Consider the following 24,800-nt stretch of genomic DNA (forward strand, 5'->3'; position numbering starts at 1 on the left):
AGGAAGAAGGAAAATGTCAGGATGTACAATCATGTGAGTGGGTAAGGGTGAATCAAAATGTGTCACCCAGTTTTGAAGACTGCTTTTTGACCTATCCCATCAAAATTTAAAATACGCTTTTCCCCAGACCTCCTCTAAAATAGGACAAACTATGGGGAAAAAAAAACACGTTCTGGATGTGGCTTAAATAACAGAATTCAGGAGAGCCGAGGGTAAAACTTGCACTTAATTCTTACTCCTTTCAGTTTCTTTATATATACTCAAGTGAAGATCCGCCTTAGTTTTGAAATTCTTGGCTTGTCGCACTTTGTATCGCAATTACCATGTTTTCTAAACATTGTGGGTTTTGCTTGAAATGCTTCATTTGATCTGAGGTTGGCTCAAAGCAGCAGATCTGAAAGTGTAACTGAGCTTGATTTCTACCCTGTAGCAATCCAAGAGGATCAGGTGATAGGGGATGCCTGGATGCTGTTAGTTCATTTGCATGTGAACAAGATAACTTCAGTTTATTTCCCCCCCCCCATACTGCAAAAAAAGGTATGATCTCTGAGGTAATGGGGTTTTGATAGAGTTGTTAGCAATATGCTGTGAACAAAAAACGTTATCTAGCTCAAACTTACTGTTATATCCACTGCAGTGATCTCGCTTGATGAACTAACACCTGATTAGAAAACATATGGAAAGTCTTAATATTTTTCAGGTGCTTTCAAAAGTCTTACTATAAGATCCTTGGGAAGCAAGTGGAGCTTGCCTTGAAATGGAAGACAAGGTTTCCAAGTAATTTTGAGGGCTTTTCTGCTGGCTCTAGGGATGGAGGAGAGAATTTGTCTTGTTCCCTGTGGCAGCAGAAAATTTCGGTTTTGCTGACACCTTCAACTATTCTGCTTTTCCACTCAATATTTTTGAAATGTGTTTAGTCAGGGCAAGACAGGATGGTCAGAAATCAGACACAACCTGGCAGATGGCAGGAGAGATTTCCAAAAGAATCTGAAGGACACCTGGGGAAGAAAAAAAAAAAAACTCCTCTCTGATCTCAGCTACAAGAAGAAGAGTCCAAGCAATTCATCTGGGCTGCTTTTTACCCTGATCCCAATGCAGGGGAGACTTAATGCCACTGGGGTTCCGCTGAGCTGGAGGCAGCTACTTCAGACTTGCACTGACATGAGTCTGGGCCAACGTGCCCACAAATTGGCCCTGATCTCTTGTCTTTTGAGTAAGAACAGAATTATCTCATGCTTTTTATAGAGAACTTGAAAATGAAAAATCCTGCATAGCTTGGTTACTTATAGCAGAGCTTCCCAGCTGCGGTGAGCGGCTTTGGGAGCTTCCATTTTGGGGTGCCAGTCCTGGGGTGCCTAAGCAGGGCCTCCAGTGGTCTGAACGCTTCTCTTCTGAAAATCAAGCAGTTTGTTTTAAGCCTCTGAAAACGTAGGCACTTAGCTTTCTTTGAATATCTTGGCCCTGGGGATTTACAAAGCCACAGACCACTGATTTTGTTTGATTTTTATGGTACAGCAGGACTGTGGGATGAATTTAATTTCTGGTGGTTTTCACTTGTAAACAGGAAGAAAAAGCTCCTCATTTTAATGAGTATTTTGCTCTCCTTGTCCTGCTCCCTCTCTGTGTGCAATATAGTGTAAATGAATATGAAACAAAAGGCAGTCTGCCTTCCTCTAAACAGCTATGCCAAGTCTAAGACCATGTTAAGGAAGCCTGAGTTGTGAGTACTTCCCCCTCCTCCCCCCAGTATTTGAACTGTTCTTCTCTGAGTGAATCTTCTGCCTTCATGGCTTTACATTCCTGATTTATCTGATAGGTGCCCTTCCTCCAGAGCCCCTGCCCAAACTGTCTTTCCCAAAGGGCCCACACGATGCAAGTTTTAAGGCAGGTTTTAAGCGTCTCCATAAAACCATTGGTCTCTGCTCTCCTTTTCCCACTTGTTTATGGTTGGTTTCTTTTCCAGTATTGATTCCCTGTTTCTTAGTTATTCTGCCTCTTCTTGAAGGTCTTTATGTTAAGCAAAGCACATACTTAAGATCTGTCCAAACCACAGAAGGCTTGTTTGTATGTTGACAGATTTTTCTAAACTGAGGCTTCTCTCAGGAATACCTGATACATTTTCTGGCCTTAAAGAGTCAACAGTTCATCGCCTCTTTTTAGCACATTGGCAGTGAGACAAATAGCTTGGATGTTTTTTACTTTTTTTGGCCGAGGGAAGTTCCTCCATGATGGTGGAAGCTTTGAAAATTAAAGTGGTTCTTACACTGGAGGGATAACCTTCCTAATCTCAGAAGGTCTGAGGTGGGCTTAATCAATTTTGATAATAAAACATGAATGAAAAAAGGGAAGACAGCAAGGTCAAATCTATAGCAGTAGTCAATGGGGCATCCTTGCTGTGGAGGTGATGAAGGAAAGTAGATTTTTGTGTCCCCCCCCCGTAGAGCATTTCATTCTTAATATACAACTGCCACGTGAGATGGGGGGAGTAAGAGGGCCCTGAGTAACTCCCTGACGTTGGCAGAGAGTAAAATAGAGTGCAGAAGTTGCCCGTCAGTATAGCCGTAACAAAGGGTAGTGCTTGTAACCTTCCAAATGCTATGTATGACGTTTGTGGCAGTGTAAAGCTAACATAATGTGAAATGTGACTTTGGAAGAAAGCTGGCTTCTGAATTTCATGGGTGAGTGCATGTTTGTATATTAAGATGACCTTTCTAGTACAAGCCATAGGTGTTTGCAGTCCATTCACTTATAAGCACGCCTTTGCTTTCTGTACATCTCTTCTCCTGTGTGTATCTCCAACCTGGATCACTACAGGCTAGAGCCAAGCAAAAAAAGGAATAGCTAACTAAAGTGTTTCCCAGTTCCCTGTATTTTTTTTTGTTTGCAAAAAGTGCAATCCATGTCTCTCAAGCTCCTTCTATGAATCAGAACGGTTGTCAGCTGTCTTGTTGTAGGAAAAACGGCTATGTATTTCCTAAACCACACTCAAGTTACCAGGGAACATTCTTGGCTTGACTTCTCCCAGCTCTGCACGATTCCAAAGCTCATGTTAAAACAGTGAGCTCTTCTACGCCCAGTCTATCTTCCACCCTATCTCTGTCTCTTTCAATCATCTGGGTTCAGACCTTTGCTATGTGTTTCTCGTCCAAGTCTCCAGTAAGCTCTCCACATCACAGAGGGTACCCAAACCCATTGCGCTCTCTTCTCTGTCTTTTATTATGTACGTGATGGTTCGACCTGGTGCTATAATGAACTGTGCAGGAAATATTTTCATGTGATACTGGCATCAATTTAGACTAATCTCAAAGCACTGTATGCAAAGAAGTCCTGATCATTACTGTTGGTGATTAGAAAAGGTCATCTAAATCCTTTACAGAAGTATATGCCCAGCTGCAAAAAAAAGTCTGTATATATCTTTTTTTTTTTTTTTTTTCTTGCTCTCAGGTAATTGAAACTTTGATCACCTGGGTTTCAAAAGACGCTTCATCATTTTAGTTCTTGAAGAATAATAATGTGCATGCTTCTCCCACAGCTTTCATCTTCATTAGGCATTTTCATGTCTGGCTAATGAGGAACATGATTCTTTTTGAAGACTATAGTGTAGGGTTATAGGGAATATGTGATATTTACCAAGGTCTGTAGTCAGTTCGGAAATAGCATATGGAACATTTCACCCCATGTCAGCTGTTGTCCATTGAAATTTTACCAAAAAATGTTTTTCTCTTGCAGCCATTTATTTTTCCTGGTGATGTCCCTTCCGTTTATTTGGGGAGGGGGGCAGCACTTTGGGACCCGTGCTACAGCTTCTAGTGATGGTGTGAAAAGACTATGGCTTTCCACAGAGATCGGTCTTCCCACTTTACTTTTAGTACAAGTATGCTTGTAGCAGTCACAGGCTGTCCCACTAGTTAATGTGTGGACCCCAGATACACGTTGGAGAGCACTCAAAAGCATACTATGAACAGACTGTCTTAATTTGCCGAGACCACATGCCGGTGCTGTTCCTTGTCTCTTACTGAAATGTAAAGTGTTTGTTTCAGAGGGTGAGGACTGTCTTTGTTGCTGTGGGTGTGATTTCTCTAGCAGGTTTTGCTGTCTTCCAGCAGGCAGAGCTGGTGTCTGGCCTGTGATGCAATCCCTACGACAGTGCTCAGAGACCAAACCCAAAGAGAAGTGTTGCAAGGGTGTCTAAGCCAGCACCCCTCCAAGGAGGGGTGGGAGGAGGTGGGGCTGCACCAGAGACTTTTAGTGACAGAATAAATGGGAAGGTGTAGGGCAGCGCTGTACGGTCAGTCCGGTGCACCCGCTGTATCTCGGTTGTCTTCCCCTGAAATCTGCAAGGGTGTATTGTCTGTGCCAAATCTTGAAGAAATACGTACAAGCAGATTTTTGTTTTGACTAGTTTTCTTTAAACTTTAGCTACCGATCAGCAACTTTCAAGATGACAAGGATTTTGACAGCTTGCAAAGTGGTGAAGACTTTGAAAGGCAGATTGGAGTTTTGCAATGTGTCTGCTGATCACCGGAGTTTCTCAAGGACTGGTACCAGATTGTTGAGCATCAAGGTAACAGTAACTGAGCTTCTGTGGTTTAAGAGATGTGTTTGGCATGCTGAGAGATAGCTTGCTGCAGATAACAGGGCTTACCTAGACACATAAAATTGAACCAAAGGAGATTTGTCTGAACCCTAAGCAAGGGGATTGTTTGGCTTAAATAGTTTTATTGGCTAAGCAAACACACTTTTTGTGTAGTCTGGAATGGAAATTATAGGGTAAATTGCACCAAAAGGTGGAAGTTCAGGGTTTCAGTTAATTATTATGTGGTATTTTCTTTAGAAACACCCCACCCTTCAATAGGACTGATAGCTAGCAGAGCAGATCTTTCAGTCCATATGAGCACGAATCAGCTAGATATTTAAAATATGCATCACTTGAAGCTTGTGATTAATCCTGTTGGATCCACAAAGGATCCATTTTCAACATATTGAAAACCATGATGACTCAGAGATTATTCAGAGAGGTAGACAATTCTTTGTGAATGCATCAGAGTATCAGCTCTTGATTTATTGGGAAAGGAACCCCTTAGTTCACTTCCCCAACTGTCTTCTGCTCTTTAGCTGCTTTCTTCAGCTCTTATACAAGAGCTGCATTTGACCAGCTTTGCTAGTGTAACTCAGGCAGAGCACCGTGGTGAAAATGGACTTTCTGTGTGAATTCTGTAGCACTTGCAGTGTTTTGTCATCACACGCTTTGCGTTGAAAAGGGACTCTTTCTTGTGTATCCTGTTGAATCAACAGTGTAATAGAATTAGCAACTGGAGGAGTGATGTTTCAGTGGGTGGTGGGGAAGAGCTCTTAGAGACTTGGGCTGGGGGTACCCAGTGGATGCCACCTTACCTGGCAGGGTGGAGTACAGGGCTGATCAGCGTCATTTCCGTCCACTGAAGACTCGGGTTTCTCTTGCCTGTCCCACAGCCACTGATTTTTCAGGAGTTCTCTGAGCTCCTGGCAATAGACCCGTTACTTTTAAAGCAAAAATTGACTGCAGGGAAAAACTACATGAGGAAAAAGGCATCCCTATTTTCATCCCTTCCTTCAGCATCTGAGTTCTCAGTTTAATTTTGTCTCACCTCCACTTAAAAACAGAGCCGGTGTTGTGACTAGTGTGGCCCTTGAGATCTCAGCTCAGATTTTTAACACCAACTTTGCCAGGGGCCACGTGACTCTGTTTCAATTCAGAATCTGGAATACAAAAACCTTGAGCCTTTCCTGGCCCGGGGCTTTTGCTTTAAGACAGTGTCAGGCTTACACACCTTTTTGCATGGGACGTACAGAAGCAGAAGTGGAGACGCTTTCTAATATACTTATGCAGCAGTAAAGCAGCAGGCCTGAGGGAAAACTTAAGGATAAGTGGTCCTAAAATTCTGACCGATTGCATAGCTTTGCGTCAGAGTGTGGAAGTTAAATGTAGTTGTGAGACAGGCGACCAAGTAGTGACTTATGGCTGGGTTTAGTGTTCCAGTCATCATTAGGGGTAACGGATATTTGTAAGAAGTTTGAAGAAAGAGTGAAATGTGAAGTAATTAAGGTGTGTGGGCTAATGGCAGTATAGGTAATGATCCCATTCTCCCATTATTGCAGGCTTAAATGAGCGTTTAGTTTCCTTTTATTGCTTTTTCTCAGTGGGCTATTTTAGGGAGCATAACAAAATGCAATGAAAACATGTTTCTAACCTATGTATAAGATAGGTATTAGAGAGCATGAGGGAGAGGTGGTAGTTTTAGTAGAGTGCCTAATAATTCTCCAAAGACTGTTTTCTGTCCAGTTAAGCTCAGTATATGTGGGGAAACACCATCATAGGTGTGCAGTCTGAGATGTGGGGACTCGCAGGTCCATATTTCCCTATTGCATCCCATCCTTCAGTTCTAAAGGAGCGAAGGAGAAACGTGTGAAGGAGGGGCACAGACAGCAGATCGGGTGAAAGAGGGGCACAGAGAGCAGATCGAAGAGCCCTGTGGGCTCTCTTGGGGGGTATTTAACATCAGTGGTTTCAGGGTAATCAAGCTTCTTTATAATTCAGGAATGGGCAGAGAGACTGCAGCTCAAAGCTTGTATCTTTTAATGCTCATCTGAGGCCCATGTAGTTAAATGGGGATGTAAAGAGTAGTACAAGCAATAAATAGGTGGCTTGTAACAGTATAGCTGGCTCGGTAAGGAGAGGATTGGGAGAGCTATAAAAACCACCAGGAGCAAGCTAAAAATATAGTTAGAAATGAGAGGGAGAGGAGGAAAATTTTGGGGCACTGGCTTTAGAAACTACTTCAGCTTACTGTAAAAGGGCTCTTCAAATACATTTCGAGGCAGGTGGAAAGTAACTGAGAAAATGACTGTATGGGAAGTGGAGAGATGGGTGAGGAGGTGAAAGATCAGTCACAAGCTACTCCACTCCTCTCCCTCTGGAGGTGAAACTGAAGGGAAGGTAAAGCTGGGCCTGTTCATCTAGAGATAGGGGAACTTAGTGAGCTGCTGCTGTGGGGCAGAAGAGGTGCTCATTTCCTTGAGCGTTCACTGACTTCTGCTAGCTTCTCCTCTTCCTTTGACTTTTGTCACGAGCAAATATTTGTGGCATTGTTGTGAACAGTCTTAAGAAGAGTTCACTTTGTAGGAGCTGTGGCTTTTCCACCATAGTACCTGTGTTGAGTTTCTGGCTTTGCTTTCTCTTTGGCTTGGATGGTAAAGGAACCCATCCAAAGCCTCTCCCTAAATTTAGCCTGAGTGTGAATCTTCTTTGGTATATCCCAAGACGCTGCTTTTAATTCATTTTTTATTCCTGCTCTTTCTTCTCCTAATTTTAGGAAGAAGCAAATATGCTAAAAGAAAATCATGCATATTAAAAAAAAGATTGGTAAAGGAAGTCTTGGCCATTAGCAATGTCCAGATAGAGATTTTTTTTTTATTTTATTTTATTTTATTTTTTTTTTCAGCCTGTGATAGCATAGTACTCACAAGAAGAGACATTTTTCTATCAAAGAGAAAACTCCTCCTTTGTTGCTGGTTATTTGGTCTTGAGAGAGTGGATGTAGCACAGTCCTGGCACCTTGCTTTCTACTGTAAAAGAAATCTAGTGGCTTTTGGCTTCTTCTGCATTTCTGGTATGTTGGCTGTTATGTAGCCAGCCAGATTTGTGTGCCGAGAAATGTGGCAGAGGCTGTTATGCTGCATGGAATCATGGCCTGCCTTAGAAATGAGATGTTTTATTGTCTTACTGGAGGGTAATAAACTGGCCTGCGCTGAAATTGAATCCCAGCTGTGCCTCTGCCGTACATAAGTGCCCATCCTGGCTTCAGTACTCGGTAAACTCGTAATCCTTCAGCAGCCCAGTGTTCAGGGTTCAACTTGGCCTTGCCGAGACAAACCGAAGGGTTTCTTCGGAGGGGAAAAACTTAACTGCCTTGGCTGGTTACTCTGTGAGGCAAGTAGAAAAGATGAAAAATTACCTGTTCCCTTTCCAGTACAGGGGTTTATAGCAGACATGCTTTAAAAAACAAATTGTACTGCAGATCTTTTGAGGTTTTTGCAGATCTTTATCATCCATCCTGTAGATGGGAAGGGCTGCTACAGCAGGGAACTAACTGGAACTAAATTAATCTGGTTTTTTTTTATGTTCTCTCTCCTTTTTTTTTTTTTTTTAACTGCTATAGTGCTTTGTTTAATTCATGTGTGAAGTTCTTAGTGAAGTGGGACCTGAACTAGTTAGCTGTTCAAGTTGCTTTGAGAAAATGCACAAAATCTAGCGATACTGCAGCAACAGCATGACCCTCTCTGTTAGCCGTCTCCATCCTCAAAGCTATTAAGAGCCCTGCAGCCTCTCTGGAGTATAGGGAGCTCTGCTAAAGGTAAAGCTACTGGTGTGTAGGAGGGAGAAATCAGATTGCAAACGGTGTTTCCCACACTGGGTGTGTGTGTGTAAGAAACATTTTAGTTGAGACTACAACAGAGATTTATCCGAGACTACATGGGGATGCTTCTGAGAAGGGTAGAGACAAAAGGACTTTGTGGAAGCTCTGGGGGGTTTCTTTATTTCTTGCTTGTTTTTTTGAAAGTGAAAACCTCTCCCAACTAATCCCCGATTGAGCCAACTGGCCTTCTTTATAGCCTGTAAATCACTTTTCACATTAAGAACAAAACTGAAAAGACAAGGTAGGCTGTCAGCTTAGGGATATGGTAACACCTCCGCTGGAAATGTAAGCAAGAATAATTGCTTCTAGAATGCTCAACAAACAAACCAACCACTTAATTAAGAATAATAAATCAAGTAAGGGAGAGAAACATTTGAAAATCTATCCCTTGCTATAGCTGAACTGGGAGGCAGGTTATGGTTGTTCAGAGACATTCTTCTGCATTACTTGAATGCTGTGTAGGGCCTCTAATAGTACAACAGGGACTGCTGTTCAACAGAAATTATTTCTGTGCTGGCCTGGTGTGTAGAAGGGCAGGTGGTCTGTGGTGGGAGGAAGGACATGCAGATTCCTGTCAAGTACTATAGAATCATAGAATCATTTAGGTTGGAAAGGACCTTTAGGATCACCAAGATTTAGGTTGAAAAGGACCATTAACCTAGCACTGCGAAGACCACTTCTAAACCATGCTCCAAAGTGCCACATCTACGTGTCTTTTGAATACCTCCAGGGATGGTGACTCAACCGCTTCCCTAGGCAGCCTCGCTATAGTGAGGGTGAAGCTCTAAAGGTCACGGTGATTCCTCTGGATTTTGGCCCTCAGGAGTTAGATGGATCTTAACTTTTTGGTCATTCCATGGTTGTGGACTTAGATGCCTGGGGGATTCTCCCAGGCTGTGTTTGCAGTTGAGACTGCAATTGAAGTGATTACCCCAACTTATTCCAACGAATGGTAGACTTGCTTGAACTGGAGTTGATATTTGGCTGGACTCAAATCCGTGGCTTGCTGGGGGAAAAGATCCATCTCTTGAAACCAAGGCTGAGAGAAACAGGTTCCTATACTCAGTCTCCCTTGTTGGCAGTGTGGGCTGGGTTTCCAGCAGGCTTCAGAAAGGGCAGAGGTCCAAGCAACCTCTATGCTTTGTAATACTTTGAGTGTGTAGCAGCTTTCTGTAATGAGGGGCTTAGTCACATTAGGGAGCTGATCAAACTGTAGTTTTTATTTGGGCTAAATCTAGAGGATTTAGCCACAAAAACTGTATTTATAACTAGGGTGGTGGTGTGGATGCCCCAGCCCAGTCCCAAGCTGTGACTTCTGCCCCCACCCCTGACCAGCTCCCAGCTACCCCCTGGGCATGGCTTACATGGCATGGAATACCTGTGTCCCTGCTAGATCCTGGAGAGAATTATCCCTATCCTTGCTGGAACCAGAACAGAGGTGTGGGGGGGGTGTGTGTGCGCGTGTGGGATTTTGGTGTTGCTGACTATCCCATCCAATGGTGTGGGAAGGTTCAGAAAATGATGGCTAAACCTTTTGAGAACGGCTGGATGTTTGACATTAATGAGGAAAAAATGCAAAGCTAAAAGCATCCCAGATGCACGGAATTCAATTACTTGGCAGCGCAGTTTGATTTTTAGTGTATTTTGCAGTACATTAGTAATTGATCTGTGCAGTATTTGTAACTGCAGAGGAGCTCTAGATGAATGTTTGCCATGATTGTTACAAAATGTTCAATGCTGGGAATAAAATTTCTCCTGTGATTGTTCATCTGATTTACAACTAATGGAAAGTAGCTCTCCTGCTCCTTTCTACAGCAAATTGATCTTGATTCTTCTTTAAAAAAAAATCCCAGTAAGAGGAATTGTTCTGTAAAAAACCCAATATGAAGTTAAATCATGTTGAGAGCTGCTGCCTGGTGGCTTGGCACATCTCCTGTGGCACAGACCATTGGGACTTTTGCACTGGTCATTGCCCTGTGACTGCAGCTCTGTGCCCAGGAGGCAGCTGTGCTTGCATTCCAGAAGTGGGAGCTTCTTGGGGCTCAAAAGGTTCATTGCCCAAATTCTTTTAAGCCCAGAAATTTGTTGGCAAATCTATTTCCAGCTTTGCTTACTCTCTCTCTTCCCCTGCATGTCATCGGTGATCCTACTGCCTGAAGGAATCTCCTGACTCATTCTGTCATTTCTGTTGTGCATATACTCGTTATTTTTTTGGCAGAGGCTGGAGTTCCCAGGTGGTTTCCCATCAAGTTCCTAGACAGGCTAAGAAAGGTTTAGTTTCCAAATGAGGCAAAAGAGATGGTGTTTAGTCTGGTATGTGCAAAGACCCAGCTGTGCCAGTGAATCTCTTAATGACTTCTGCAGAAGTCGCTCTCTGTGTCCTGTTTTTCTCATCTGTAAAATAGTGATTAAGCCTGTAATGGATCCCACAGTTAGTGTGGGACTCAGTTCTGCTAAATGCTCTCTGAAAGAGGTGCGGTTTTATGGGAAGTTTTCCTCTCGGCTGCTCGTTCCATATCTACCTCTTTCAGCACAATTTGTACCTATCCCTCAGGTAACTGAGACCATGAATGTCTGTTTGGTCCACGCGTTTGTCTCTTCTTGTGTCCTACAGTGGAACGGACTAATATTGAGTTTTGCCATCTGACACCAGTCTAGCTAAGCATAAGCTTACTTTTAGCGGCTTAGGTGTACAGTTGCAACAGAAATTAAGCACCTATCAAAGGTCACAGCTGGATGAGAGCCAGCATACTCAGCAGCAAGCCTTGAGCAACGTTGAGGAGAGAGGTGATCCTCTCCCTGCAGAGTTATGATATTGGTTCATTGCAAGATACAAGGGGTGGAAGAAGTGGAACAAAGTGATACGGAAGGAGCCAGGGTGATCCCACAATAATAGCAGCACATGCTCTGCTTGCGGTGAGGTTTGCCAGCTGCCTTGCCCTCATTAGGAGCACAATGTTTCCTAAGTATTAGAAAGAAAAAGAGCATCAGGAGACTAGTAAAAGAGACAGTATCTTGGCAACTGGTAATGGGAGAGGGGCAGAAATACTTACAGCATGAGAGGCAGGTGCCCTAGGAGTTACCTGTATAATCATCAAGCGTTTTCCTCCTGTGTTTGAGTCTCTTCATGTGCCTTTCTCTAGGCGCAGACAGCGAACTTGGTGCTGCAAGATGGGACGAAGATGAAGGGCTATTCTTTTGGCTATCCATCCTCCACAGCAGGGGAAGTCATATTCAACACTGGTCTTTCTGGGTAAGGCAAAACCAAATGAGATATAAGCACCAAAACTTCTCTGGGAGCTTGTTAAAGTGTGAAAGCTGCTTTTTTCCGAGCTCGTGGGGTCCTCATCCCAGCATATAATGTTCTATATAAGAAAACACTCTAGTCCAGGGGTACAGCAAGAGATATAGTTAGTGAAGAGACTTCAGGCAGTCCTCTTAAGTCATAGCGTTTGTGGTGATGAGCAACTTTAGAGATTGATATAACTAACCATGACAGTGAGGTATGCAGGGATCCGATCACTTCCCATTGAAATGCAGCCATTGCTGAGTCAGAGCAGAGAAGCTGTCTTTGTCCTCCCTCCAGTGCCTTGATCAAATATAGAAGCTTGAAGCATCTGCAGCCTCCTGAGTAATGGAACTTGGCTTCTTAGTGCAAAATTTTTAAATCCCAAGGTTCCCAAGTTGGTCATCTATATATGACCCATCCCTTATGACGTTTATTGGCTCATACAACAGTTAAGGATGCATTTAAACTCTGAGAGTAGGATCAGATTCACGCCTACCCTAGCCTGACTCTCTGTCCTCTTGAGTTGTAGAAGCCAGTGGCTCTCTTAGGATGATAGCAAAATGCTGCCAGTGCTTTTGTTGAACTCCTCAAGCAGAGTAAATCTGCCCAGAGCAATGAGGCTTTTGGCTAGGAGAGGGACGTGTCCCTGGGGAGGTCAGACAGCTCGGAGGTTGTTGGTGCTTGAGCTTTTTCTGCAGTCGTTTATAGTTGTCTTTGCCCAGCTGCCTTGCATTCCCCAAATTCTGCTCTCCTTTGGAGAATCAGTACTCACAGGATGAGTTTTTAAATGATCTCATTGGTGAGAGTGTTAAATTGCTGCAAAGGGGAATCTGTTTGCAAAGTTCTGCATTAGGAGGCAATTATTTAAGTGTTTTGACAGCACTAATTACTGGCTGTGTTAATATACCTGCCAACAAGCAACTGTTTAATATAGATCAGAATGATGGAGGGCACCAGAGTTCTCTTCTCGGTGATAGATTATGGGCAATAAATCTTGTCACATCACAAAAGTCAAGGAGGACCTGATGGATTAATTTCCTCTCCACATGTTACTGTGGCAGCAGAAGCTGTGTTTGCTCATTTTCTAGTGATTTGGAGAGGATGCCTGTGAAAGAGAGATCTCTTCTGTGCTGGGGAGCATATGGACATGGAGGGAACATTCAAAATGTAAGGTTGTGTCTTCAGAGCACTCTCCAGGAACGTGACCTTGATTGATTCAGAGAAGAGGAAGATAAGAGGAGACTGTAAAAGTTGTAGAAGTGGCCACTGCTTTCTGTGAAATGGATGTTTCTGTTCTAGATGCTGAGTGGGGTCAGCATGGGCTCTGTGCTGGGATGATTCATATGCTGCTCTGCACCTTGTCTCCTCATCTGGACTCCCCCATTCTGATTCATGTCAGAGAACAGGGAGGCAAAACACTTGATGTACGTACAGCTTTCAGGCTTGGAGTAGCTAAAGCTGACTGAAATGTCACATGACTCTAGAACAGAGGGCAGAGACCACTATTTTGGGGGTGGAATGTTGAATTTTCATTAGAAAAGCATGAGGATGAGCTTTTCAGAAACATTTGCTCAAAAAAAAAAAAAAATCCTAGTATTGCTGCCATCTGTTTGGCATAGGAAACAAAAAGGAAGAGAGGAGATTTCCAATTAAGAAAGAAGAAGAATTACAACCCATAAAATGTTCCCATGTTTGAAACAGTTCAGTAAACGCATTTGCCTCCAATAAGTCTGCGTGTGTTTCCCATGATATTCTAGCGAGAGAACTGATTGACGGGAGTTTACTGAAGCCTTTGGGCAGGCCTTTGGGCGGGCACAGCAAGAATTGGACCTTGCAGCATCTTTGGAGCTCATGCTCCCATCTGCTCCTCTGTGGCTCCAGTGGCTCTCTGTCCTTGCTTGCTGATTACAAACAACATGCAAAGGTTAATTACATCAGCTTTGTCATTAACAAAAAGTCTTTTGGAAGCCTAGCCAATTGACTCGGGAGGAGAGAGCAACGCCAAACGTGCACATGCCATGCACTTACTGCAGTTCTGTGATCACGCTGCACTTTGTGTGGTTGTTTACCTGCAGCAGGAAGTGTAGATTTGAACAGCAGGAGAGGCTTACCTGAAAATATTTCATGGCTGTTGTTCATTCGACATGTCATTGCTCAGAGCTGGCTGGCGTGCTGCGTTGTCTGTATCTTCCTGCAACCATTCCAGGTTTTGTGAAGAGTTTCCCAATGTTTGACAATTAATCTTCTGGCAGTAAGTCTGATGTTCCATAAAAATGTCTCTTGTGACTTGCTGATATCTGGTAGATGGCTCAAGTTGCCAATTATGTATTGTTTAAACAATGATGGCAATAATAAATTATATTTTGTATGGGGCAGATTCATCCTGAAGTGTCTTTATGCATTTGGCTAAATATCTGTTTGGATAACTTCATCTGTTGCTAAATTACAGCTGCTTTTGAGTTGAAAGACAGCAATTGTTTAATGGATTGCTGCAACAGTATGCTACAGTATAAGGGGGAAAGTGAAGGACTGTGTGTTGATTTAGCTGAAGAACAAGAGCATGGGGATGTAGATGATGTTTACCCTGTCCCCCTGTTCGGGGTTGAAAGTGAGACTGGATCTACCGGGGCCAGAGCTGGTACTTAGCAAACTCCTAGGTTCGATCCTCCACTGCAGAAGAATGTTCCACCATGCTTTTAGACCTGTCTTTGCTGAGAAGGGTATTCAGGCAGGTGCTTGAACAAGGTTGCTGTTCCTGGGACTTCTGCCTGGGCTAAAGATGAAAGGCCGTGCTTTGGGGCCTTGTGAACAGGGTGGACTGCTGGATCCCAAAGCATTGCCTTCAACTTGCCTTCTCCAGAGGTATGCAAACCGACTTCCAAGCACTTAGGAGTCTTGTTAGGTGAAATGTGTGGTGTCCTGTGGGTGGGGACCTGGAGATCGCCTAGAAGAGGTGCCAGGCCTTTTCTGGGGGAAGCTGCAGAAGTGGTACTGTGGCAGGGTTTATTGACAGAGCAGGTAGGAGAGAAGAAGCCAGAGTAGTGGTGAGGAATTACAAGGATAATTCATAGCTGCTTCTCTGATTCCCCAGACAAAAAAAAAGGTAGGTATAGATTTGTCTACCTGATCCCCCACAGAAAGGGCAGTCCAGACTGGGGAAGTGATCAAGTCTGGGCAAACAGCTCTGTTGTCTGTTGGCTTTTCAATTTGAACTTTCTATTGCCACTGAGAGGAGCAAATCCTTACACTTCACGAAGGGAAGGAGACAGCAGTGACAAAGCACTGCCCACATGTGGTGCCCAGGGAGCGATCAAGCCCCAGTTATCTATGGGTCAAATGATATGCCATGCACTTACTGCATCTCTGTGATCTCTCTGTGCTTTGTGTGGTTGTTTACCGTATGTTAAATCACAAGGAGTTTGAGTTTTTTAATAGCTCCTGTGCTTTTCTTAAACAAAACGTGAGAAGCCAAAGCCTTTCCTTGTTCTCAGTGTCAAATGTTTAATCACAGATGGGAAAGTCAGGGCAGATTCACAGATGTGTTTGCTTTTATACTGAGAATGCTTTCACATGAATACCGTTTCTGTCTTTTTGTCATATGGGAATTCAGACCTGTCTTGTTTTCACTGGCTCTTTTGATTTCCTTTCAACTCTGGACCAAGGTGTACTCTATTGCTTCTTCATCTAGATACACCGAAGCCTTGACAGATCCCAGCTACAAAGGGCAGATTCTTACACTGGCTAACCCCATAGTTGGGAATGGCGGCGTGCCGGACACGGCTGCTTTGGACGAAACGGGCCTCAGGAGGTTTCTGGAGTCTGATGGGATCAAGGTAACAGTGGGAGATGCAGAGGTGATCCAAAGGGTGATGCTAGCAGCCTGAGTGTGTGTGTTTGTGCAAGAGTTGACTGGCACCCTCATAGAAGTTAGAAGGAATCAATGATACCCAGCCTTTCTTTTTCTTCTTATGGATACCATCCTTTGGAGGAGTGGTGGCAAGAGATAATCCATCTTGCTTTGTGTACCAGGCCATGTGCGGTCTGAAAGTGCTGTGTTTCCCGTCAGTGATACACATGCTACAATTTTTGTGAACTGCTGTCCTGGATGGCTTTTTTTTCTACATTCCCTTCTGCCTCATAATTGCCAGTGTCTGCCCAGGACTGGTTGCCACAGACAGCTCAAATGCCAGTGAGAATGAGAAGTTTCTGTGTGCTGAGACTTTTCTCTATATGCCTGTACTACCACAAACAGGGGAGGTGACAGCTGTGTGGAGAAGGCCATATGTACTAGTGCAGGAACCACCACCCTGTGGTGACAAGGGATACTGACTAGGAGCAGGGCTGTGTCCATGCAGTGGTGGCAGTACTGAAAAATGAAATAAAACCATGTAATTGCAGAACCAGTGAAATGCTTTGTGTGTCCTGAGGTGAAATGACTCCCTTATAAGCTATCTAACTCCACTGGAAAATGGAGTTGACTTTTGAAATGAAATGCCACTTAAAAGTGGAAAGCTTTCTTAGACAAAAAAATGAATCAAAATAAACATTCTGTCTTGTCTTAAATTTCCATTTACTTTTCTAACGAGAAGTGTTTTCTCAGTTCGATGCAATTTGAAGGTTTGGTTACCTGGCAGCCACATTATTCTATGAATTTCCTAAGTAAAATGGCCCAGGTACAATCGTGACAGAGCACTGAAGTCTTTACCCCTTTGCCAGGTACCTGTTCCATGCAGTCTCCCTGTGCAGACTCAAGTTTGCTGTCTTTTCATTATATAAGGGCAGTGGCACCATGTCTGCCTGGCCTCGAATTCAGTCTGTGACGTGGTTTGCAGTGGATGAATAGTGAAAACTCTTTAGATACAGGGCAAGTTCAGTGATCCTTCAGTGCAAAATGACATTTCTTCTCTCTGCAGGTTTCAGGTTTGCTGGTGCTGGATTACAGCAATGAGTACAGCCACTGGCAGGCTGCTAAGAGCTTAGGAGAGTGGTTGAAGGAAGAACAGGTGAGTAATCTAGGGGTAACTGCATTATGAGAACAGACCTGTATGTATGGGAAGAGGGGGAAGAACTGCTGGCTTTGAGCTGGTAATCACTCTTTTCCTCAGATGTTTTCACTGGTCTATACTGGGCTCGTTCTATGTTCCTTAGTTCTCTGGTTCTTCCTCAATTTCTCTTTTTCAGTGTGCCATGGTATTTCCAAGATCTATCCAGAAGGAATGTTAATTAAATGGCTCTCCATAGATGATGATGTTTGAGATGTTTGGCTCTCCATAAAAAAGATACACATTAGATTATATTCTATTCTCTCGTCAAATGTTTCTGTAGTACTGCTCCTAGTGGTTGCCACGGTTGCAACCTCAGGAGATGTTAGCTGCCAGAATCCCACTTGAAGCCATGGGAGTCAAGGATGTGTCAGTAAACTGTCACTGACTCGTGACAGCTGGGAGGGTTAGGTGCTCATAAGTAAGGCAAAATGGGGCTCAGAAATGAGACAAGTATTTGTCACATGAGCTTTTTTTTTCATTTTGTGCTTTTTAGTGCAGAAACTAGATCTGCAGAGCTAAGCTTTTTAGGAGTGGGAATAGGGAAAAGTGAAGAACTGGAAGTGAGGCAGCCTTGGTAATAGTGCTGCCAAGAGACAGAGCTCTGTGAACAAAGGCATGTTCTCAGCAAAGTGATCTGGCTGCTGTCTTCCTCTGTCATAGCTTCTTGTTCTCTAACTTATCCTTCTCTTGTGTTTTCTTCAGGTGCCTGCACTGTATGGAATTGATACCAGAATGCTGTCCAAATTAATTCGTAACAAGGTATGATCAGCTTCCCTTCATCCCGTTGCACTAACCTTGCTACTGCTGGGCTGCCTTGACCTCAGATGCTGCTCAGGTCCCTGTCCCAAAGGCTTTTTGCCTTCTGTACAACTGAGGCAGCGTTCTGATCTGGAGAGTTGGGCAGAGGGGAACCTGATGAAATTCAGCAAGGGCAAGTGTAGGGTGCTGCACCTGGGGAGGAATAAGCCCATGCACCAGTACAGGTTGGGGGCTGACCTGCTGGAGAGCAGCTCTGTGGACAAAGACCTGAGAGTCCTGGTGGACAACAGGATGACCATGAGCCAGCAATGTGCCCTTGTGGCCAAGAAGGCCAATGGCATCCTGGGGTGCATCAGGAAGAGTGTGACCAGCAGGTTGAGGGAGGTTATCCTGCCACTCTACTCTGCCCCGTTGAGGCCCCATCTGGAGCACTGGGTCCAGTTCTGGGCTCCTCAGTTCAAGAAGGACAGGGAACTGCTGGAGAGGGTACAGCAGAGGACCACAAAGATGATTAAGGGCCTGGAGCATCTCTCTTACGAGGAGAGGCTGGGGGTCTTTTTAGTCTAGAGAAGAGAAGACTGAGAGAGGATCTGATTAATGCCAAAAATACTTAAAGGGAGGGTGTCAAGAGGATGGGGCCAGTCTTTTTTCAGTGGTGCCCAGTGACAGGACGAGGTAACAGGCACAAACTTGAACATAGGAAGTTCCATTTAAACATGAGGAGGAACTTCTTTACTTTGAGGGTGACAGAGCCCTGGAACATGCTGCCGAGAGAGGTGGTGGAGTCTCTGTCTCTGGAGACATTCAAAACCTGCCTGGACATGTTCCTGTGCAACCTGCTCTAGGTGGGCCTGCTTTGGCAGGGGGATTGTACTAGATGATCTCCAGAGGTCCCTTCCAACCCCATATCATTCTGTGATCCCAGGGAGTTCCCTCTCCTTAGTTTAGCTCTGGGTTTCCTGTTGTATGTAAGTGAACCAGCACAAGCTGATGTAAACAAAAGGCCTTAGGTAGCTGTGTCAGAAACAACAGGTAGTGCTGTCAACTACATGTTGCCTCGGATAGTAACAGTCAGAGTGAGCAACATCTCTGTGAGATATTGTGAATAATAGGTCACAGACAGCACCGTCTTTGGTCAGTGGCAATTCTCCTGCTCCTCAGAGACAAAGGAATGTCTACAATAACTTAAGATGGATTCCTAGCTCAGGCTGGTTTTCTTTGGCTGAAGCCTGTTATTATTTTTAATTGTCATTACTTTTCTCTGGTTTCCAAGAGCTGACAATTGAAGGACACAAGCAGGATTATGTTATGGAATGGAGGTTAAGGTACATTTCACATTTGCTAAAACAGTGATCAAAGCCAGTCTGAATGTAAATGCACCTTGGAGGCTTTTCTTCTGTAATGGATTATTTGAAACTGCTCTTTACTTTAGGTGATCACTTTGCAGTCTGCAATCCAAGCCCACACCCCCTTTCATTCCACAGAGCAAAATATGAACGACGCAGCTTGAAGAGAGGAATATTTGTAGAAAGGAATTTTTATGGGAAGATAGGGCACTGTCCTGCTCTTGTACACAGCAGACAAGTGCAGCTTAATACAATAGAAAATGGCAATACATTTTCTACTTTCTGGAGACATACTGTTTAATGGATCAGCGTTCCTTTCATCCAAAGTAAATACGGTTTCAATGTTTATCCTGTAACTTAGCAGTGTATGTTAGTAATGCCCATTATACTGGGACTCTGAGTGGTATTGGTTTATGGCTTTTAAAATCATGCATAATGTAGCCTTTTCTCCCAGACTTCTCAGATTGAAAAAAACGGCTTAGTATTTCACTCCATGCCTGCTTATAAATTGGGGGTGAGAACAGGGCTTCATTATGATAAAGGCAGAAATGAGCAGTGACTTGTTAAATTGGACTCTAAAGGTAAATGCAGGGCACCATTTGGCTGAGTAATCAGTAGCCAGGGAAGACAGTGTTCCTGTTTGAAAGCAATGGGTTTCAGGCTTTGTCATCAGCATTTAAGGGACTGACCGCATGGTGGCACTCAGCAGTTTCTGTGGTTCCCAAGAACCTGACTTGTTTGAGATGATGCTGACCTTTTCAGCTCCGTTCCACGCAAAGCAGCCTGGAGTGGTTTTTGGTGTAAGGTGCTACTGGAGATTGGATGTCAGCCACTGTTAAGAGCAAACCTCTGTCTTTAAAACTTGGCCTTAGTAGTGTGCATGGCAATGCAAGATGCTGGCTCTTTCTTGCCCTAGGAAAATGGCAAGGATGCTTCAGATATGGCCAACCAGGGGAAGTATCACTAAACCCAGTGAGCAATCCTGATGGGCATACTGGTCTGATACCCTGATATCCACAGGGCAACCTGAGTTTAACATGTTTTGTCATGCGAGTGTTACAGATTAAAAGTTACAGCAAAACATTGACTTCTTCTGTTTCACTTTCCCCTTGAAAAAGTTCTTGAAACCTTTGAAAAATCTTGAAATCCTTGAAGAGTTCTGTATTGCACACCCTGTCCCCATGCTGAGAAGAGGTTAACCCTAGGTTAATCCCATTTATTCCAGGAGTGGGGAAAAGCCAAAACAGGGATTTTTCCACTGAGAACTTTGATGAGCAGAAGGTGGAGAAGGAAATGCTGCTGGCAGAGAAAGTGTCCTAGCTTCTGTGAGGTGGTAACAGCAATAAAGAGTAGAGCTTGCTGGAGGTGATTTTTTTTTTTTTCTAACAGTTTATTCAGAAAACAGCTGTGCTGACCTGCCTCCTACAGGGCTTTGCCTTACGCCAGCTCTGCTGCCTTGTAGCTATCCACAGGAGGTGACTGAAGACCTCACAGTGGGTTTCCAAAACCAAAAAGCTTCAGACTGCTTTGTGGATTACTCCCAGATCTATACAACCATTATTTGGGGATCTGAATTCTGATCCTCTAAGAAGGCAACCCATTTTACTGTCGCTAGACAGCTTGCCAAACTGCCTATTAACAAATTTTACTGCTGACAATGCCTTTCCCTGAGTGAAGGATTTTAAACAGATTTTTGATACTGTGGTAGGCTCATAAACTTCTGAAGATGCTAGAAATGGTTGCAAGCTGCCAAGAAATCATCTCTAAACAGCTGTTCCAGTTCCTGTGCCTGTCAGCACCTTGTCCCAGTATTCACAGCTTCTCCTTTGCTCACGCTTTGCTGTTTACTGGTGTATTTCCACAGGGCACAGTACTTGGGAAGATTGAATTTGAAGGTCAACCTGTGGAGTTTGCAGACCCAAATAAGCAAAACTTAATTGCAGAAGTTTCAACAAAGGTGAGAAGTTATTCTGTAGTCCCAGGGCTGTACACTCCAGGTAGTAATTGCTCCCCATTTGCTCTGGGAATTGTCCAGGCTTTCTAAACAAACAGTTTAGGGACCTTTTCTAAACCAAACACCTTTCCAGACCTTTGAAGGACTGTCATCTCAACATCATCCTTGTAGAATCCCCATGGCTCCTTAGGTGCACTGCTGAAAATGTAAAATTAGCTGTGTTGAGCAGAGTGTAGTCTGAACAGTACTCTGATCAGAGGATTGTGTGTCACAAAGACAGGATTGAAGAAGTATCGAGGATACAGCTAGACTTAGTATATGGTGGACATTTTCAAACATAAGAAGAATTAATAAAAAGAATGATTGCTTTCCTTAGATAAATTTCAGGAAAGCTCACAATAACATTTGATAAAATTATGTCTGAACACAGATTGTTGAGGTGATTCCAGAAGATATTTATAGATTTCAAAAAGAGACCAAGTAAGGAATCCTCTGTATCTAATATTTACTGGCATTAACTACTTTGTTTATAGATATGTGCAGAACAGCAGTTAAGTTTGTTCTCTGTTAGCTGGGTATGCAAACTGTGTTCGACCACAAGCTGAGAAGAACATAAAAAATCATGAGGATGTATCAAACCAGGCCCATATTAAAAATAAGAACTATTCTTGTTCCAATGCAAGGGCTAATGTGCTAAATTGCGGACCCTTTGGGGATTTAATTGTGGGATAAAGAGTGCCTTGGGTGCTTAATCTCATTGACTGAAGTGAGAACTGAGCATATGAGTCCCTTTTACAAGTTCCATGCTTACTGTGGTATTTGCAGCTCCTTCAAGATCAGTGAGGCTCCGGAAGAGCTCTGCAAATAGTTGTGTACTGTTCTGCGCACACACTGGTGTGTTAGTGGCATGAGTACAAAGTAGTCCTGAATAGACTGCTCGGTGAGCAAGTGGGAATTTGAAGCCCAGTCTCCATCCAGGCTTGGACTTACAGTAGTAACTGGTTACCTGGGATGCCATTGGAATACATAGCCCACATGGCAAATCTCACCTTCAAAGATCTCACCAACTCATGCCAATGCCTCCACTGTGTTTTGAGTCAGGGCCTTGTTGCTACGCAGAAGGATGGCAATTGCTTGTTGAGGTTGTGATCTATGATTGCAAGATACAATTGGAGCCATTTTGAGCAGTAACTCAGAAATAGGTAAGGTTGCTGATGCTAAACTCTGCAATTACTAAGAGAGAATTACTGTAAAGATGCTGCAAATAGCTTCTAAAGGGGAGATATAATAAGATTAACGGAGCTTTGGTGGTTTCATTATGTTTATAACTTCATTTTATAGGCTTAAAAAGCAACATCACAAATAAAGCTGAAAATTAAGTAAGCTGTTCAATGTTGGTAATTACTGGACATGATAATCTATCTGTTGCCAAACAGCTATTTTCATGTAAAGCAGGATACAGTAAGATCAGGAACCTGCTTATCAATTGTGCATTAAGAGTGATAGATTTTTTTATTATTATTCTCCTCCTCCCTTCTTTAGATGCTAGTGGTATAGACTCTATTTGCTAACACTGCCTATACAGGGTGGGGAATGTAGAAAACTGCCAGTATTTTGCAGGAACTTTTGTCGGAGATGTATTTTGGTGCACGTGATGGTCAGAGTCCCAATGCAGATGAGAGGTATTTAACCAGTAGGCAAAAAGTCACTTCTATCCACTCATACAGCCCCACGTACTCTTTTTGTTCTTAGCAGTGTTGCCAGGCAGGAGTTCCTACTCTCCCTGACTACCGTCTCGCAGCCTTCCCACACCATCCTTTCAGACTGGGACGGTTTTTTATAGGCTGCACAGTGAACAGATGAGGGAAATCCTCTGGCTTTAGAAGGAATATATTTTTTAACAGTTCTCTGATCCAGTTGCCAGTCTGGTTTCAGTCTAGACGTGCTCTTGGCCAGATGCAGGGGTCAGTGCTCTGCAGTACAGAAGAATAATAAGTGTGAGAAGTGGAGGAAGGGTTGTGAAGACAGCAGCACCTAAAATCAGTCTTGCTGCTGAAGGAAATGGTGTAACAAATTATAGCCTAATTAATTGGACAGGGAAGAGTTTTGAGAGTAGTTAACTAAAGTACCTCAAAGCAATTTTGTCCCACAACTCTCTCTGGCCATTAGAAGGGCCAAGGATAACCTTTGAGGGAGATCGTTACTTCATAATATTTTGCAGATTGTGAGGAACTGAGGGGTCTCCAAAAGCCTTTTGAAAAAGGAGGCTAGGATTTTCTTAAGGGAATCTGGCACATGACCCTGAGATAGTTTGTGTGAGAACTGGGCAGCCTTCTTGAGATTGTTGATCTCAAGCAGATTTGAAGATTTTGAAACCCACTTCTCAGAGGCCTGAAGGACAGCAGGTAGGAGACCCATACAGTTCCTGTGCAGTGGTACAGTTCTACCTTGGACTATGGAAGTGGAATCCACTTGTATTAGTAACTGTGAAGATATCATGTTTGATGTCAAGCACAGCTTCATATCAGAAGTCTTGAGTAACCTAACAAGACCCAGTTTCAATATGATTTCCATTCTACTCATTCTCAAAAAAGGGCTTGTGGGGTACTTTGCCCCACATGATTATGTAGTATGAACTACAAGATATGTTCCCATACAAAAATCTCCTTTCAACATTACACAGCAGGAATTGCAACAGCAATGGTAATACTAGTGGCTTTGTGCTAAGTCATGTCCTCAGAGGTGGGTTAGGGACCATTGGTGGTTCATGTGTTGCAGCGTCAACCATTGTAATGAAGGGAGGTGGCTCCTTGCACCCCATCTCTTCCACCCTTGCTCCTGACATGGCAGTAAGTCATGGCATGGCAGTCACTCCTGATGGTGATCAGAGCTGCCCTTACATAGGAAATGCTCTTGCATCCTAAAAATCTCTTCATCTTAATATTTGGGAAAATAAAAGTTAAAACAAGAACTGAGTTAGGATAACACAGAGGGAGGAGTTGTAATATTCTGCTAAAAAAATTCATCTTGGGTTCCTTATAGAGGGGGATATTTTTCCTTCTGGCTGATCATAATCCTCCTATGAAAAGATTCAATTCATCACCCAGCACCGAGCATATTGGGCATGGATTTTAGCATCTTTAAAGGGAGCCAGCTGTGAAATATAAATGCCAGCGAAGCTGATTAAAAGGGAGTTACTTAGTTCAAAAAAAACCCCACCAAAAACCTTCTTTTTCTGTGGTGTATTGCATAAGAGAAAAGTCACTTTGGAAAAAGTACACTTACCAATATCAGCTTTCAGAAGCTGACTGTAACTGCAGGTAGGCACAGAGTTTGTTTTTAGAAGGAAGAAAGCTGCCTTATGTGCTTATTGATGAATAACATCCCAGCCTGGTGCTACCTGCAGTCATGTAGCAAGTGAAATAATTCAGCAAGCTTCAGAAAGAAGCTGTTGATAAAGAACCTTACACCAGTGCTACAGCTGTCTGTCAGTACATCTGCATGTTGCAGTATCAAGGCCCATATAACATAAGGTGGTTTGACTTCACTGTCTTCCGTGCTGTTTGTGACCAATAGATAAGTGGTTGTACAGAATGTAATGGTACAGATTTGGGACTGATGATAATTTACTTTGTGGAATGGGTTAAGGAACAGCAGCTAGAAAAGGAGAAGTGTCGTCTGATATGTAAAACTGTCAGGTTCATATGAACGTTGGTCATTCTCAGTGGCCTGCTTGGCCTGATCTGTACTGCTGTGATGCACTAGAGGTGAGTCGTAGGATATCTCCAGCTGTGCTATGCTTTGGTCTTGCTGTGACTGGAGAGTCAGGATGGTGTTCAATGTGATGGCCCTAGAGCTGGTGTGAAGTAGCCTTGCTCCACTGGCATCCACAAGCAAGATAACTTCAGCTGAAAAATCCCTCACCGCGTTTCTGGCATTTCTCTTGGGCTG

General features: G+C 43.5%; 1 protein-coding gene across 1 annotated transcript in view; it reads left to right on the forward strand.

The window, feature by feature from the left end:
• The first annotated feature begins 4,441 nt into the window (after positions 1–4,441).
• Positions 4,442–24,800, forward strand: part of CPS1 (carbamoyl-phosphate synthase 1) — a 101,750-nt gene continuing 81,391 nt past the window's right edge. Inside the window, exons 1-6 of the mRNA XM_074145247.1 lie at positions 4,442–4,564; positions 11,600–11,709; positions 15,434–15,578; positions 16,659–16,748; positions 17,493–17,549; positions 20,760–20,852. Coding sequence (XP_074001348.1) covers positions 4,442–4,564; positions 11,600–11,709; positions 15,434–15,578; positions 16,659–16,748; positions 17,493–17,549; positions 20,760–20,852 — 618 coding nt within the window. The remainder of the gene's footprint in view (positions 4,565–11,599; positions 11,710–15,433; positions 15,579–16,658; positions 16,749–17,492; positions 17,550–20,759; positions 20,853–24,800) is intronic.

This window comes from Numenius arquata, chromosome 3, assembly GCF_964106895.1.
Source record: "Numenius arquata chromosome 3, bNumArq3.hap1.1, whole genome shotgun sequence".
Lineage (NCBI taxonomy): Eukaryota > Metazoa > Chordata > Aves > Charadriiformes > Scolopacidae > Numenius > Numenius arquata.